This window comes from Sus scrofa, chromosome 3 (assembly GCF_054392235.1).
Source record: "Sus scrofa isolate SSC_HxYL_T2T_F1_AM1 chromosome 3, Sscrofa_HxYL_maternal_Yorkshire_Landrace_v2.0, whole genome shotgun sequence".
NCBI lineage: Eukaryota > Metazoa > Chordata > Mammalia > Artiodactyla > Suidae > Sus > Sus scrofa.
This window is the reverse complement of record NC_139385.1, coordinates 106,114,209-106,127,159: the sequence shown is the minus strand read 5'-3', so window position 1 is coordinate 106,127,159 and position 12,951 is coordinate 106,114,209. Positions and strand designations below refer to the sequence as shown.

The window sequence follows — 12,951 nt, the reverse complement described above, 5'->3', positions numbered from 1 at the left end:
GTATTTCATACTTTCCCTGCAGAACCACCAGATCTTTGAATGTTAAAAATATTTTTTCATAAAAGTGAACATTTAAGAAGGCTAACTCTAACATGAAACAAGTTACTCTATCAAATTAATTATTTCCTGACTCATTCAAACATTGACATGTTTATACTAAAGTCTTCAAGTGTGATAAAACTGCTAGGGAAGAAACTGAAGTATCACTAATGTAGGGTAGAGATATTAAGACTTAAGTTCCCCTTTTCATGAAAAGTTCAAATCAAATTTTAAATGAACTGAAAAAACTATTCCTTCTTCACCGTAATTATCTATGCCCAGCCCTCCTTGGCCTGTTACCTAGACCAGGAAAAGCACTAAGACAAATGAGAGTCAGGATTGGGAGTAGGAAGTATAAAAATGCCCCCTGATAACTGTTAATTCAGTTGACAAACATTTCTTGAGCAGTTACTGATGATTTTACTCATCATCTCACTTAGTTCTGACAATAACCCTGCAAAGTATATATTAATACACACTAGTATTATTCTAACAGTATATAAGAGTATCTGCAAAGTTAAATAGCCTGTCTACGATAACTTGGCCACTAAGTAGTGAAGACAGGGCAGGAATTTGTTCTTCTAACTTCCAAAAGGTCAAATGATCTAGATTTAAGTTCCAGTTCTACCGCATCCTGCCTACAGAGTTTGGATGAATCAGTTAATGTAAGCTTTCTAGTATCTTCATCTAGAAAATGGTGAAAATAAGAGTATCGTACTAGATTACCATGAAAATTAAATTCTATAACATAAATGAAAATGCTTTAAAGGTTATGAAAATATTTTTGAATATTACTATTTCCTGCCATACTCTGTGTGATGTTAAATAAAATATTTTATATTACAAATTGATTATTTTTTACCATAGTTCTCTAGCAATTGAACTGTCCTCTGGTTGTGTGCTAGGAATTTTAAAAGGATATTTCTGCAGTCTAATGAAGTTTAGGTGGCATCAGGGAACTCTAAGAGCTTCTTGCTACAGGCCTAACTTAAAAAAATTATTCTAAGTTTCAGGTGTACAGCACTATAATCCAATATCTGCAAAAACTACTTAGCAGCCACTGTCACAAGTGCTGTTACCATCTATCACCATATAGTTGGCTCCCTTCACCCATTTCACCCTCCCCCAACCTCCTTCCCCTCTGGTAACCACTAATCTGATTTCTGTATCTATGAGTTTTTGTTTTGTTCGTTTTGCTTTTTAAGATTCCACATATAGGTGAAACCATGATAGTTGTCTTTCTCTGACTTACCTCATTTAGCATAATATCCTCAATATCATTCATGTTGTGCAAATAATAGGATTTCATTAATTTTGTGGCTGAGTAGTAGTCCCTTGTGTTTACATACCACATTTCTTTATCCATTCATCCATCAACGAAGACTAAGGTTGTTTCCATATCTTGGCTATTGTAAACAATGCTGCAATAAACATAGGACTACGTATCTTCTCAAACTAGTGTTTTTGTGTTTTTTGGATAAATATCCAGAAGTTGAATAGCTAAGTCACATAGTAGCTCTATTCATAATTTTTTGAGCAATCTCTAAGCTGTTTTCCATATTGGCTGGACCAATTTACAGCCATACATTAATGGTATACAGGGTTTCCTTTTCTCTACATCCTCTACAACATTTGTTATTTCTTTTTTTCTTTTCTTTTTTAGGGCCGCACCCGCGGCATATGGAGGTTCCCAGGCTAGGGGTTGAATCAGAGCTACAGCTTCCAGCCTACATCACAGCCACAGGAACACCAGATCTGAGCCACATCCATGACCTACACCATAGCTCACAGCAATGCAGGATCCTTAAACCACTGAGCAAGGCCAGGGATTGAACCGACAACCTCATGTTTCCTAGTCGGATTCATTTCCGCTGCGCCACAATGGGAACTCCTGATTTGTGTGTCTTTTTATTCCAGCACCACACTATTTTGATTACTATTGCTTTGCAGTATAGTTTGAAATCAAAGTGTGACACATCAAGCTTTGTTCTTTCTCAAGATCTTGATACAGGACTAATTTGCAATAACCAAAAAGTAAGTTAAGTATTGACAAAATCGAATTCACTATAGTTTTCATTTTGACTAGGTAGTACATTAATATGGTTCATATTTCAAAAGATACCAAAGGGCAGTCAGCGGAATGTCTTCTCTGTCTTCTAGCATCTTGGATACCTTCCTCAGAGACAATCAATGTTTTATCAGTTTCTTTTGTACCCTTCCAAAAATAAACAGGAATATCTATCCTCTCCTGTCACCTCTTTATATAAACAGTAGCATCCTACACATGCATTTCTTCACTTGGCTTTTTTCCACTTAACAGTGTATCAGTAAATAAAGAGTTGGTTGGGTTTGCGGCTGGGGGATGGGGGTTGGTTGGGTTTGCGGCTGGGGGATGGGGGATGGTTGCAGCATGTGTAAGTTGCCAGGCCAGAAAATGAACCCACACCACAGCAGCAACCCAAGCCACTGCAGTGACAACAGGAGATCCTTAACCCACTGCACCACAAGAGAACTCCCAGGTTTGGTTTTTTTTTTTTTTTTTTTAACAGCCATATAACATTCCATGGAATAAATTAAAAGGACATTTAGGCTATTTTCAAAGCTGCGATGAGAAATCTTACATAGTTAACATTTTGTAGAAGTACAGACACATCTACTCGATAAAATCCTAGGAGTGTAACTGCTGGGTCAAAAATGGGTATTTATTCTTTTAATAGATATTACCAAACTGCCCTTCATAGAGTTTGAATCAATGTTATTCCCACTGGCACTTATTTCCCCAAACCCTTACTTAGCACTATGAGTATCAAACTTACGGATATTTGTCAATCTGCTGGCTGGAAAATGGTAACTTTCTGCCTATAATTTTTCATGTTACTTTTGTTATAGATCCTTCTGAGGCGGGATAGAGTGCTGACAGGAATGAAAACAAGATAACATATTTATTTTGCAAATCTCAGAAGATTCAAAAAGCAAATCTTATTTTATTTTTTTGTCTTTTTAGGGCCACACCCACAGCATATGGAGGTTCCCAGGCTAGGGGTCTAACTGGAGCTGTAGCTACTGGCCCACATCACAGCCACAGCAACTCTGGATCTGAGTCACACCCTTCAACCTACACCACAGCTCAGAGCAACGCTGGATCCTTAACCCACTGAGTGAGGCCAGGGATGTCAGGGATCAAACCTGTGTACTCCATGGATGCTAGTCAGATTAGTTTCTGCTGAGCCACAATGGGAACTCCTTCAAAAAGCAAATTTTATAATGAATGAAAAAACTGTTTTAACCCAGCAGAAAAAAGTAGGTGTTACTGCAAGATACAGTAGAAACAGGGTTAAAAGAAGCTCAAAATGTTTACAGGAATGTAAACTGATGATGCCACTGTGGAAAACAGTATGGACATTTTACAAAAAAAACTAAAAATGGAACTACCACATGACCCAGCAATTCCACTCCTGGGTATATATCAAAAAGTAAAATAATTAAAACACTAATTTGAAAAAAAATATGCACCTCAATGCTCATAACAGCATTATTTCCCAAGATATGGATGCAATCCAAGTGCCTATCAGCAGATGAATGGAAAAAGACGTGGTGCATGCACGCGCGCGCACACACACACACACACACTTGAATGCTACTCAGCCATAAAAAAAGAATGAAATTTTGCCATTTGCAACAAGGATGGACTTGGAGGGTGTTATGCTAATAAGTCAGACAAAGACAAATATTGTATGATATCAATTATATGTGGAATCTAAGAAACACAACAAACTAGGAAATATAACAAAAAAGAAACAGACTTACTGATAAAGAGAACAAACTAGTGGTTTTGAGTGGGGAAAGGGGAGGAGAAAAGAGTAATATAGGAGCAGGGGATTAAAAAGTACCATGTATAATATAAGCTATAAGGATATACTGTACACACAGGGAATATAGTCAATATTTTAGAATAACTATAAATGGAGTATAACCTTTAAAAATTGTGAATCACTATACTGTACACTTGTAATATATAATATTGTACCTCAACTATACTTCAATAGAAAATTGTCAAAAAAAAAAAGTTTCAGAAAATGTCTATATATTAAATTCATGGTAAGTTACCAAGGGAAAAAAACTCTCTTTCCCTTGAATTTTTTTTTACTTTTATTTTTTAACCTTACTTTTTTGCTTTTTAGGGCCTCATTTGTGGCATATGGAAATTCCCAGGCTAGTGGTCAAATCAGAGCTGCAGTTGCCAGCCTACACCACAGGCACAGCAATGCCAGATCCAAGCTGCATCTGTGACCTACACTGGATCCTTAACCCACTGAGTGGGGCTTGGGTGGAACCCACATCCTCATGGATACTAAACTGGTTCGTAACCCACTGAGCCACAATGGGAACTCCAATTTTTATTTTTTTATTTTATGGCTATATCCACGTCATATGGAAGTTCCTGGGCTAGGGACTGAATTCAAGCCATAGCTGTGAACTATGCCTCAGCTGTGGCAATGCCAGATCCTTTAATCCATTTTCTGGGTCGGGGATCAAAGCTGTACCTCCTCAGTGACCTAAGCTGCTGTAGTTGGATTCTTAACTCACTGTGCCACTGCAGGAACTCCCCCTTGAGTTTTAAAATTTGTTGTTGTTGTTTTTTTTTTCCATTTTAAAATATTAGAGGAGTTTATGCATTCAGTCAGTTCTGCTATAATTATTGCTTTGAAAATTCAAACTTGTTCCAATTTGATTGAAGTATTAAGGAACAACAGGAGTGATTTCATCTGTGAGAAACACTAAGGGAACACAAAAAAACTGTACCTAGTTGAGCCGAGCAGCATATGAATACACAAAATGTGCACACCACTCAATCAGCTACCACCTAATCAAGACAGTGTTGTTCTCAGGAGTTCTGTTGTGGCTCAGAACCTGATTCGTATCCATGAGGACACAGGTTTGATCCCTGGCCTCACTCAGCAGGTTAAGGATCCGGCGTTGTCATGAGCTGTGGTGTAGGTCACAGACACAGCTCGGATTTGGCATTGCTATGGCTGTGGTGTAGGCCCACAGCTGTAGCTCCGATTCAACCACTAGCCTGGGAACTTCCATACACTGTGGATGTGCCCTAAAAAGTTTAAAAAAAAAAAAAAAAAAAAGATAGTGTTGTACTCGCATAAGGATAGACATTAATGGAAGAGCTAAAAGTCTAGAAATAAAATCATGTGTTTATGATCAACTAATTTTAAACAAAGGTGCCAAAAATCATTTAAAGACATAAAAGTCTCTTGAACAAATGGTGCTAGGACAACTGGGTAGCCATATGCAAAAGAATGAAGTTGGACCCTTACCTCACACCATACAAAAAAACTAACACAAAACAGATCAAAGACCCAAATGTTAAGAGCTAAAATTATAAAACTCTTAGAAGGAAACATAGGAATAAATCTTCATAACTTTGGATTTGGCAATGGATCATTAGAAATGACTCTAAAAACACAAGCAAGAACAACAACAAAAAATAGATAAGTTAGATTTCATCAAAACTACAGACTTTTGTGCCTCAAAGGACACTATAAAGTAAAAAGACAATATACCAAAAGGGAGAAAACATTTGCAAATCATGTACCTGATAAAGGACTTGTATCTAGAATATAAAAAGAACACTTACAACTTAATAACATAAAGGCAAATAACTCAATTCAAAAATGAGCAAAGGCTCTAGAGACATTTCTTCAAAGAAAATATACAGTGGTTAATAGGAACATGAAAAGATTCTTGAACACATTAGTCAGCAGGGAAAAACAAATAAAAAACCAAAGAGATAACACTTCACACCCATTAGGATGGCAATAATCAAAAAGTCAGATAATAACAACTGTTGGTGAGGATGTAGGGGAATTGAGGCCTTCACGACTGCCATGAACAAGTAAAATGATGCAGCCACATTGGAAAAGTCTGGCGGTTCTTCAAATGATTAAACATGCAGTTACCACATAACCCAACAATTCTACTCCCTGGCATATACCCAAATGAAATAAAAACATATGTCCACACACAAACCCATACACAAATGCTTATAGCAACTTAACCATAATAGCAAAAAATGAAAACTCAGATGTTCATCAATTGACAAATAGATAAACAAAATGTGGTATATACCCATACATGGTATTCAGCCATGAAAAGGGATAAAGTACTAACACATGCTATAACACGGATGAACCTTGAAGACATTATACTAAGTGAAAGCAGCCAATCACAAAAGATCACATATTATAATGATTCCATTTTTATGAAATGTCCAGAGCAGGCAAATCTACAGACAGTAAGTAGGTTAGTGGTCACTTCTGGATATGGGCGAGGGAATAAGAAAGTGACAGCTAAGGGATACAGAGGCGATTAAAAATACTCTAAAACTGTAGTGAGTATTGTACATACATGTAATTGAATATATTAAAAACCAATGAATTGTATACTCTCTATAGCTGAAATGTATGGTAATTGAATTATATCTCCATACTATTTAAAAAACCCATCTCCCAGGTGTCTCAGTACCCGTCGTGTGTATGAGCCACATCTGCCTTAACTTTCCAACAATCCTTCTTTACTACTTCATAATAACTTCCAAGAGGCAACCCTTCCCACATCTACCTCCAAAAGCAAATTTCGGTTCTGCCTGCTTGGGTCCCCCTCAAGTGCATACCACCCTTCCCTGGCCCCAGAACCCAACCGCAGTGGCCCCTTAAGGCACATCTGAGAACCACACAGGACTGAGTAACAATCAAGGAGCAATCAGGAAGCAGTCATAGAGAGAAAAGCACTTCGTTAGTTTTTAAAATTTCAAACATGACCAGCTTATAAAATTAAAACTTACCCATTTCTACTGAAAACTCTTAGCCATGCCTTGAAGTTTGGTCCTAACAAACATAAACAAGGTACAGTAGTAAAAGTAGACAGAATAACTGCAAGTAAAAATGTTTCCAATACCAACCTAGAAAAAAAAAACCACTTTATTAATTTTTTAAAGTGTTAAAGGTGCATGTACACACACATGCCCAATCTTTTTTACTTAAATAGATTTAATATAAAACCATATTCTTAAACTTTGAAAGGTAACATGAGTCTCACCAAAATAACTATAAAAAAAAGTTACTACTGAAATGTAAGCTATAAAAAACAGTCTAACAAATATCTGGCTTTAATGAGAGTTCAAAAGTGTTAAACGCCCATGATTCATACTAAGACACCATTGCAAGAAATGCATTTCTAGATCATTAACTTTTTCCTCCACAGTCTCTGGAACTTTCCCTGCAACAAGTCGTTCAAATTTTGCTTATATCAGAACCACTTGGAGAGCTGGATAAACTGAATGGGACCACACCCCTTGAATTTCTTACTAAGGCCTAAGAATCTGCATTTTGAAAAAATGCTGAGGTTGGTTTTAGAACTACACTTGAAGAATCATTTCTCCAGACATTCATTCTAGTCTAAAATGGATTAGACAGAAACTACCACTTCCCATTACAAAGATCTTATGCTCTCCCCTCTAGAAAATAACTACCTATTAATTTAGTGTGTGTGTATATATAACCAGGTATAAACATATACATATATGTAACACTATATACAGAGCTATGTGTGTGTGTGTGTGTGTGTGTGTGTGTGTGTTGCACCACTTTTCTCCATGATCATTAATCACTGCTAATCTGGTTTCCCAACTGTAATGAACATTATATAAGACATATTCATGAATTTAGCTTTCACTAATTTAAAGCTGTTCAGTTCAGAAAAGGCATTGCATTAAATTTTACCTTTAAATTATAAATATTAGCTTATTATATAATTAAATACAAGAACCTACTGACTCTTCTTAAGAACACAAACACTTTTCAAGCAATTTAGAATAACATTTACTAGGAACTAATAAGCTATTTATAACCAATTTTTATGTATCATTATAGATGGTTTCCTTAGAGGGTCTAAGGGCCACATACTTATGGGTGTAGTACAGTTTCTCATCTACCTCCCCCACTTCAGGCAACTGGGTAATGGAAGGTTAGGTAATACAAGCATTTAATTAATTGAGTTATTCTTCTGCCTTTTAAAAGAATAACAGGGCCCAAGGATGATGTCTGTGTCCTTCTGTGATCCATTAGTTACACATGCTGTGTTTTTTCTCTAATCACCAATAGAATTAGCCCTTGGTTTAATAAACGACTGTTTTAAAATATAATTAGTTTAAGGTAAAAATCTCAAACTTACTCTATCAGTGGTGCTCCATATAGAACAAAAACTACATGAAAGGAGAAACAGGACAGAAGTAAGTAGATACAGCACTTCAAAAATCTGGTTACCTAAAAAAGAAATGAATAATTTCAAGAGTCAAGAGAATGCCCAAAGGACAGCAAATGATTTAATTTTATCTACAAATACAACCTATTCCCAGGAAGTTCCCATAATTCCCTGTTTGATACAGCTGAATATTCTCTGGATTTGTTCCTGAAGTCAGATCACATGTTCTCTGCACAGCCCTGTCGAAAAGCCTACAAGAAGCAACCCCCATATCCTGCTCACCCAATCAACAGGAGAATCAGAAAACATTTATGTTTCTATTATATGCTAACCATTGAACTATGTTGTCAATCAGTATTTATGAAATATTTACCAATAACAGAGTGTTAGGATAAAAAAAAACAAACACGGTCCTTACTGTGAGACGATACATGAAATATTTACAGAAAATAATGACTACAATCTTTAAAAAAAAAAATTCCTGGGAAGGTCTAGGGACTCAGCACTTTTCACTGCTACAGCCTGGTTCGAACCCTGGCCTGGAAACTGAGATCCCACATCAACCCGCTGCACACCACGGCCAAAAAAAAATTAAAAATAAAACAAAATTCCTAGGAAAAGCGAACCGAAAAAAAAAAAAAAAAAAGCGCAACATAAAATAATTCCTCAAATCACATTCATATATTACCATATAATCCATAGGAAAAAAGACCTGCACATCTGCAAATCAGTGTGTGGGACTGACCTGATTTGAAGCTCAAGAAGATCTAATTATAAAGCACACACTGAGCTTTTTAAATCATAGGGCAGTAAAAATATTTTAAGTTACCTAACAGAGAAGTTCCTGCCATGGCTCAGAGGAAACAAATCTGACTAGTAACCATGAGGATGCAGGTTCGATCCCTGGCCTCACTCAGTGGGTTAAGGATCTGGTGTTGCCGCAAGCTGCGACACAGGCCAAAGACATTACTCAGATCCTGCATTGCTGTGGCTGTGGTGTAGGCCAGTGGCTATAGCTCTGATTCGACCCCTAGCCTGTGAGCCTTCAAATGCTGCGGGTGCAGCCCTAGAAACACACACAAAAAAAATTACCTGAGAGTATATAAATAGTATTGAATAATGCTGTGAGGTCTTTATTAATTTAAATAATAGTCAAGTGTTAACACTGTAGTGAATATTCCAGAAAATAGATTCCAATATCTGAAAATTTTTATTACTATTTAGTCAAGGAAGGCCATGTTTGAAACAAGAGCTTCCAAAGAGGCTTACTTTGTAATTTCTGAAAAATCCACTCTGTCTTTCAGAAATGCAAAAAATGAACGAAAATAAACTGAAATGTCTTACAAGGTTTAAATAAATACATGTATTTATATTCAATAGTGACATAAAACATGACTATATAGGTTCACGATGCAATGATATCTATTTACTGCATGGCAAGAATCTATCAAACATTGTGGGCAGTCTTCCAGCAAGCAATAGGCTACTGATTTTTTGGGAAAAAAAAATCAGTTTCTTTATTCACTGTAAATAACCCACTAAGTACTTAAATAATACTTTATTCTTCCAGTAAAAGAAATATAACCTACATCTAAATATCAGTTATCAAGAAATAAGCCTTACCTTGTATGATAATGAACTTCTTTTAGATGATGTATTTGATTTCACTACTAAATATAATATTAAATTGACAGCAGTTACGAAAACAGAACAGATGCACAACCATGTCAAGTGCGTTTCCAATATTGAGAAGTTCTCCAAGAAGAATGATGGAATGAAGATGCTTAGGATAATTGAAAATATGCATAAAAGATGGGCATACAGCAGTCTCTTGATGTCAGTATCTTTCATGGTGTTTCCTTGAGTGGCTATCTAATGAAAAACAAATTAAGAAAAGAGCATAGGCAATAATGACTTTTACCATTGCCCTAAATGTTCCAATGTCTAAAAATAAGCCATGAACCAAAGTCAATTTTCTGTGGGCAATAATGTCTTGTGTTAGAATATAGGAAGATGCACATGTGTAAACGCACGTAGAGTAAAATGGTACAAACAGCTCTCAGAACCTAAAAAAGGACAAATTTACTAATTTCTTAAGTATTTGTGTCTAGTTTCTGCAAAAAAAAAAAAAACGGTCATGTGCTAGGACTAATTAAGGAATTTTTTTTTTTTTTTTTTTTGGCTTTGTCTTTTGTCTTTTTAGGGCTGCACCCACAGCATATGGAGGTTCCCAGGCTAAGGGTCTAATGGGAGCCATAGCTGCCAGCCTATGCCAGAGCCACAACAATGCCAGATCTGAGCCGTGTGTGCAACCTACACCACAGCTCATGGCAACGCCAGATGCTTAACCCACCGAGTGAGGCCAGGGATCAAACCTGTGTCCTCATGGTTCCTAGTCAGATTCGTTTTCGATGCGCCAAGACGGGAACTCCGGAATTCTTTTCTTTTTTTTTTTTAATTCCTTTTTTTTTTGCCAAAATCAGAGGTGAAAACAAACTGCCTGGGTTAATGATTGGATCCTTTGGAAATACAAGATACGTGTTCTAGAAACCCCATAGTATACTTTGGCTGAATTGTTGGCATTCTTTTTTAATCACTGTGTTCCATTGTCTATCAACACAGTTGTTCACATTTTCTAGCAAATACCAAGAAACAGCAGGTGCACACTGAAATACACAAATGGTGGTCAATGTCATCAAGAGCGTTCAAAAAACATCATGCTAAACTAAGGGATCTCAGCGCCCCAAAATACCAAAATGGCAATGTCAGACGCTAGATTCCAATGAAAAGAAGAGCTTCATGAAAAGGGAAAAAAAATTTTACTTTCTCTCTCTCCCATCTCTATATATCTATTTTATGTATGCATGTATTTACAAATTATCTAACAGAGAGCTTATATGTAGTATTGACTAATGTTAAGTAAGGAGTCCACGTGTCACACTGTGGTGACTAGTCCAGAATAAAACCCCATATATATACACACACATATATGTGTACGTGTGCGTATATATAAAAGGGTAAAAGGGCAAATCCAGGCCTTATCCTAACACTCTCATTTAATTCACACTATATTTTTCAAAAGAAAATACATTACTGATAAGGAAAAAGACTAGCAGAGATTAGTAAACATTGCAAGCTACCAAGGTCCCAAGTGCTAAAGCCATTTCAAACCCTAGCTAACCTTTTTGATGATATAGATATATACTAGGAGGTATGAATGGCAAGAAAGGAGAAAGGAAATCTTTCTCACCGGTCCTATCTTCTTCTGGGCCACCCTCAAAATCCCAATTGACAGGAGCAGATTTGTACATAAGACAGTGAGCAATACACAAACTTAATGCTGCGTGAATGAGTGAATGAACGAAGAGTAGGTGCAGAGTTGCCCTTCCTGAGAAACCAGCCTTATATTAGGCCTTGGAGAGCTCAGGAGGACTTCCGCCAGGTGCCCCCTGGGGCAGCTATTGCCCAGGTGCCCGTGGTCTGACCTGGCCCAGATCCTCAAGCCTTGCAGCGTAAGAGAGGGCCATTCTGAAAGGCTCCTGGAGGCGCCTTCGCGGGAATCGTGGGACCGTAATCTCCAGCCCCATCCCAAACTGGGTCGCTGCGGACTCTGCCCAAGCCCCAGCCGACTGTGGGCAGAAAGGGACAAGCTGAGAAGCATAATCAAAGAGCACAGGCGTAAAGACCAAGAGAAACGGCGGGACAAACACAGAAAGTCGGAACTGAAAAAGAGCCAGTTCATCGGGGCAGCCCCTGGGTCACGCCGGAAGGGCGGCGCTCGAGGGGCCCGCGGGCAAGGGCCTATTGGTAGCAGAGATTTCCGATCAGTTGGGCAATTGGCGGGGGTGGCTTGCAGCCGCTGGAGGCTCGTGCGCCGGGAGCGTCCGGCTGGGCTTACCTAACTCTCCCGCTCGCGGAAGAGAACGGGAGGGCTACTACCTCCCACCATCAGGTGCAACTCGCCGCCCTGAGTCTCGCGCAGGCGCAGGCCAGCAGGGCGGAGACCGAAGGCCTCACAACCAATCGCAGAAGTGGAGAGGTGGGCCAAGAAGGAAGCCCCGCCTTCCCGCTCTCCTTTATTCCTCCCGCGGCTTTCCAGGTGTAGAATAGGCGGGGCGGAGGATCCGGAAGTGGACTTTCATAACCCGGAAGGGGAGTGTTTTCTCAGCTGTGGTGTTGATGGTTTCCAGCTCCCGATCCTACTGCGACTGAGGGAATCGTCGCGAAAGGATGGTGTGCGAAAAATGTGAGTTAAGGAAACTCTTCTGCGGGAGAAGAAGGCTGGGACAACCTAACTGTAGTTCCCCGGGACTTTATTCCTTTGTTTTTACTTTGGCCACAAGTCTCTGATTCTAGCCTCTGTTCTGTCCTGCCCTTTGACCATTCCTGCCTCTCCATCGACCGTATAGTCCTCTGTTTGTTGCATTCAGGGTGGTCTCCTTGTCTGTTTTGCACCTCCTTGTCTGTTTCCATTGTTTTCGTTCAACCCCTGAGCTTCTTGACTGGCTTCCTCATTTCAGAGCTTCAGGTTGAAATGGATCTTAAAAGTCGCTTCCACAGCAACTGGAGTTGCTAGGTTTAGCAAATAAAAGTACTGGACGCCCAGTTAAATTTGAATTTCAGGTAAACCAAGAATAA

The 12,951-nt window shown here is 38.4% G+C and overlaps 2 protein-coding genes across 7 annotated transcripts in view; one reads left to right on the top strand and one right to left on the bottom strand.

Moving 5' to 3' along the window:
- PIGF (phosphatidylinositol glycan anchor biosynthesis class F) overlaps positions 1-12,299 on the bottom strand; it is a 47,514-nt gene extending 35,215 nt beyond the window's left edge. Inside the window, exons 1-4 of the mRNA XM_003125167.7 lie at positions 12,212-12,299; positions 9,937-10,185; positions 8,284-8,375; positions 6,896-7,012 (exon numbers count right to left, since the gene is read on the bottom strand). Coding sequence (XP_003125215.1) covers positions 6,896-7,012; positions 8,284-8,375; positions 9,937-10,164 — 437 coding nt within the window. The 5' untranslated portion in view covers positions 10,165-10,185; positions 12,212-12,299. The remainder of the gene's footprint in view (positions 1-6,895; positions 7,013-8,283; positions 8,376-9,936; positions 10,186-12,211) is intronic.
- Positions 12,300-12,453: 154 nt separating this feature from the next.
- The window catches only part of CRIPT (CXXC repeat containing interactor of PDZ3 domain), a 92,476-nt gene continuing 91,978 nt past the window's right edge, over positions 12,454-12,951 (top strand). For 5 of the 6 annotated variants that reach the window (XR_014839451.1, XR_014839452.1, XR_002342732.2 and 2 more), the window contains exon 1: positions 12,472-12,559. Coding sequence is in view for 1 of the 6 variants with exons in the window: in NM_001445072.1 (NP_001432001.1) it covers positions 12,544-12,559 (16 nt within the window). In the remaining 5 variants the exon portion in view is untranslated. 6 annotated transcript variants of the gene reach the window in all.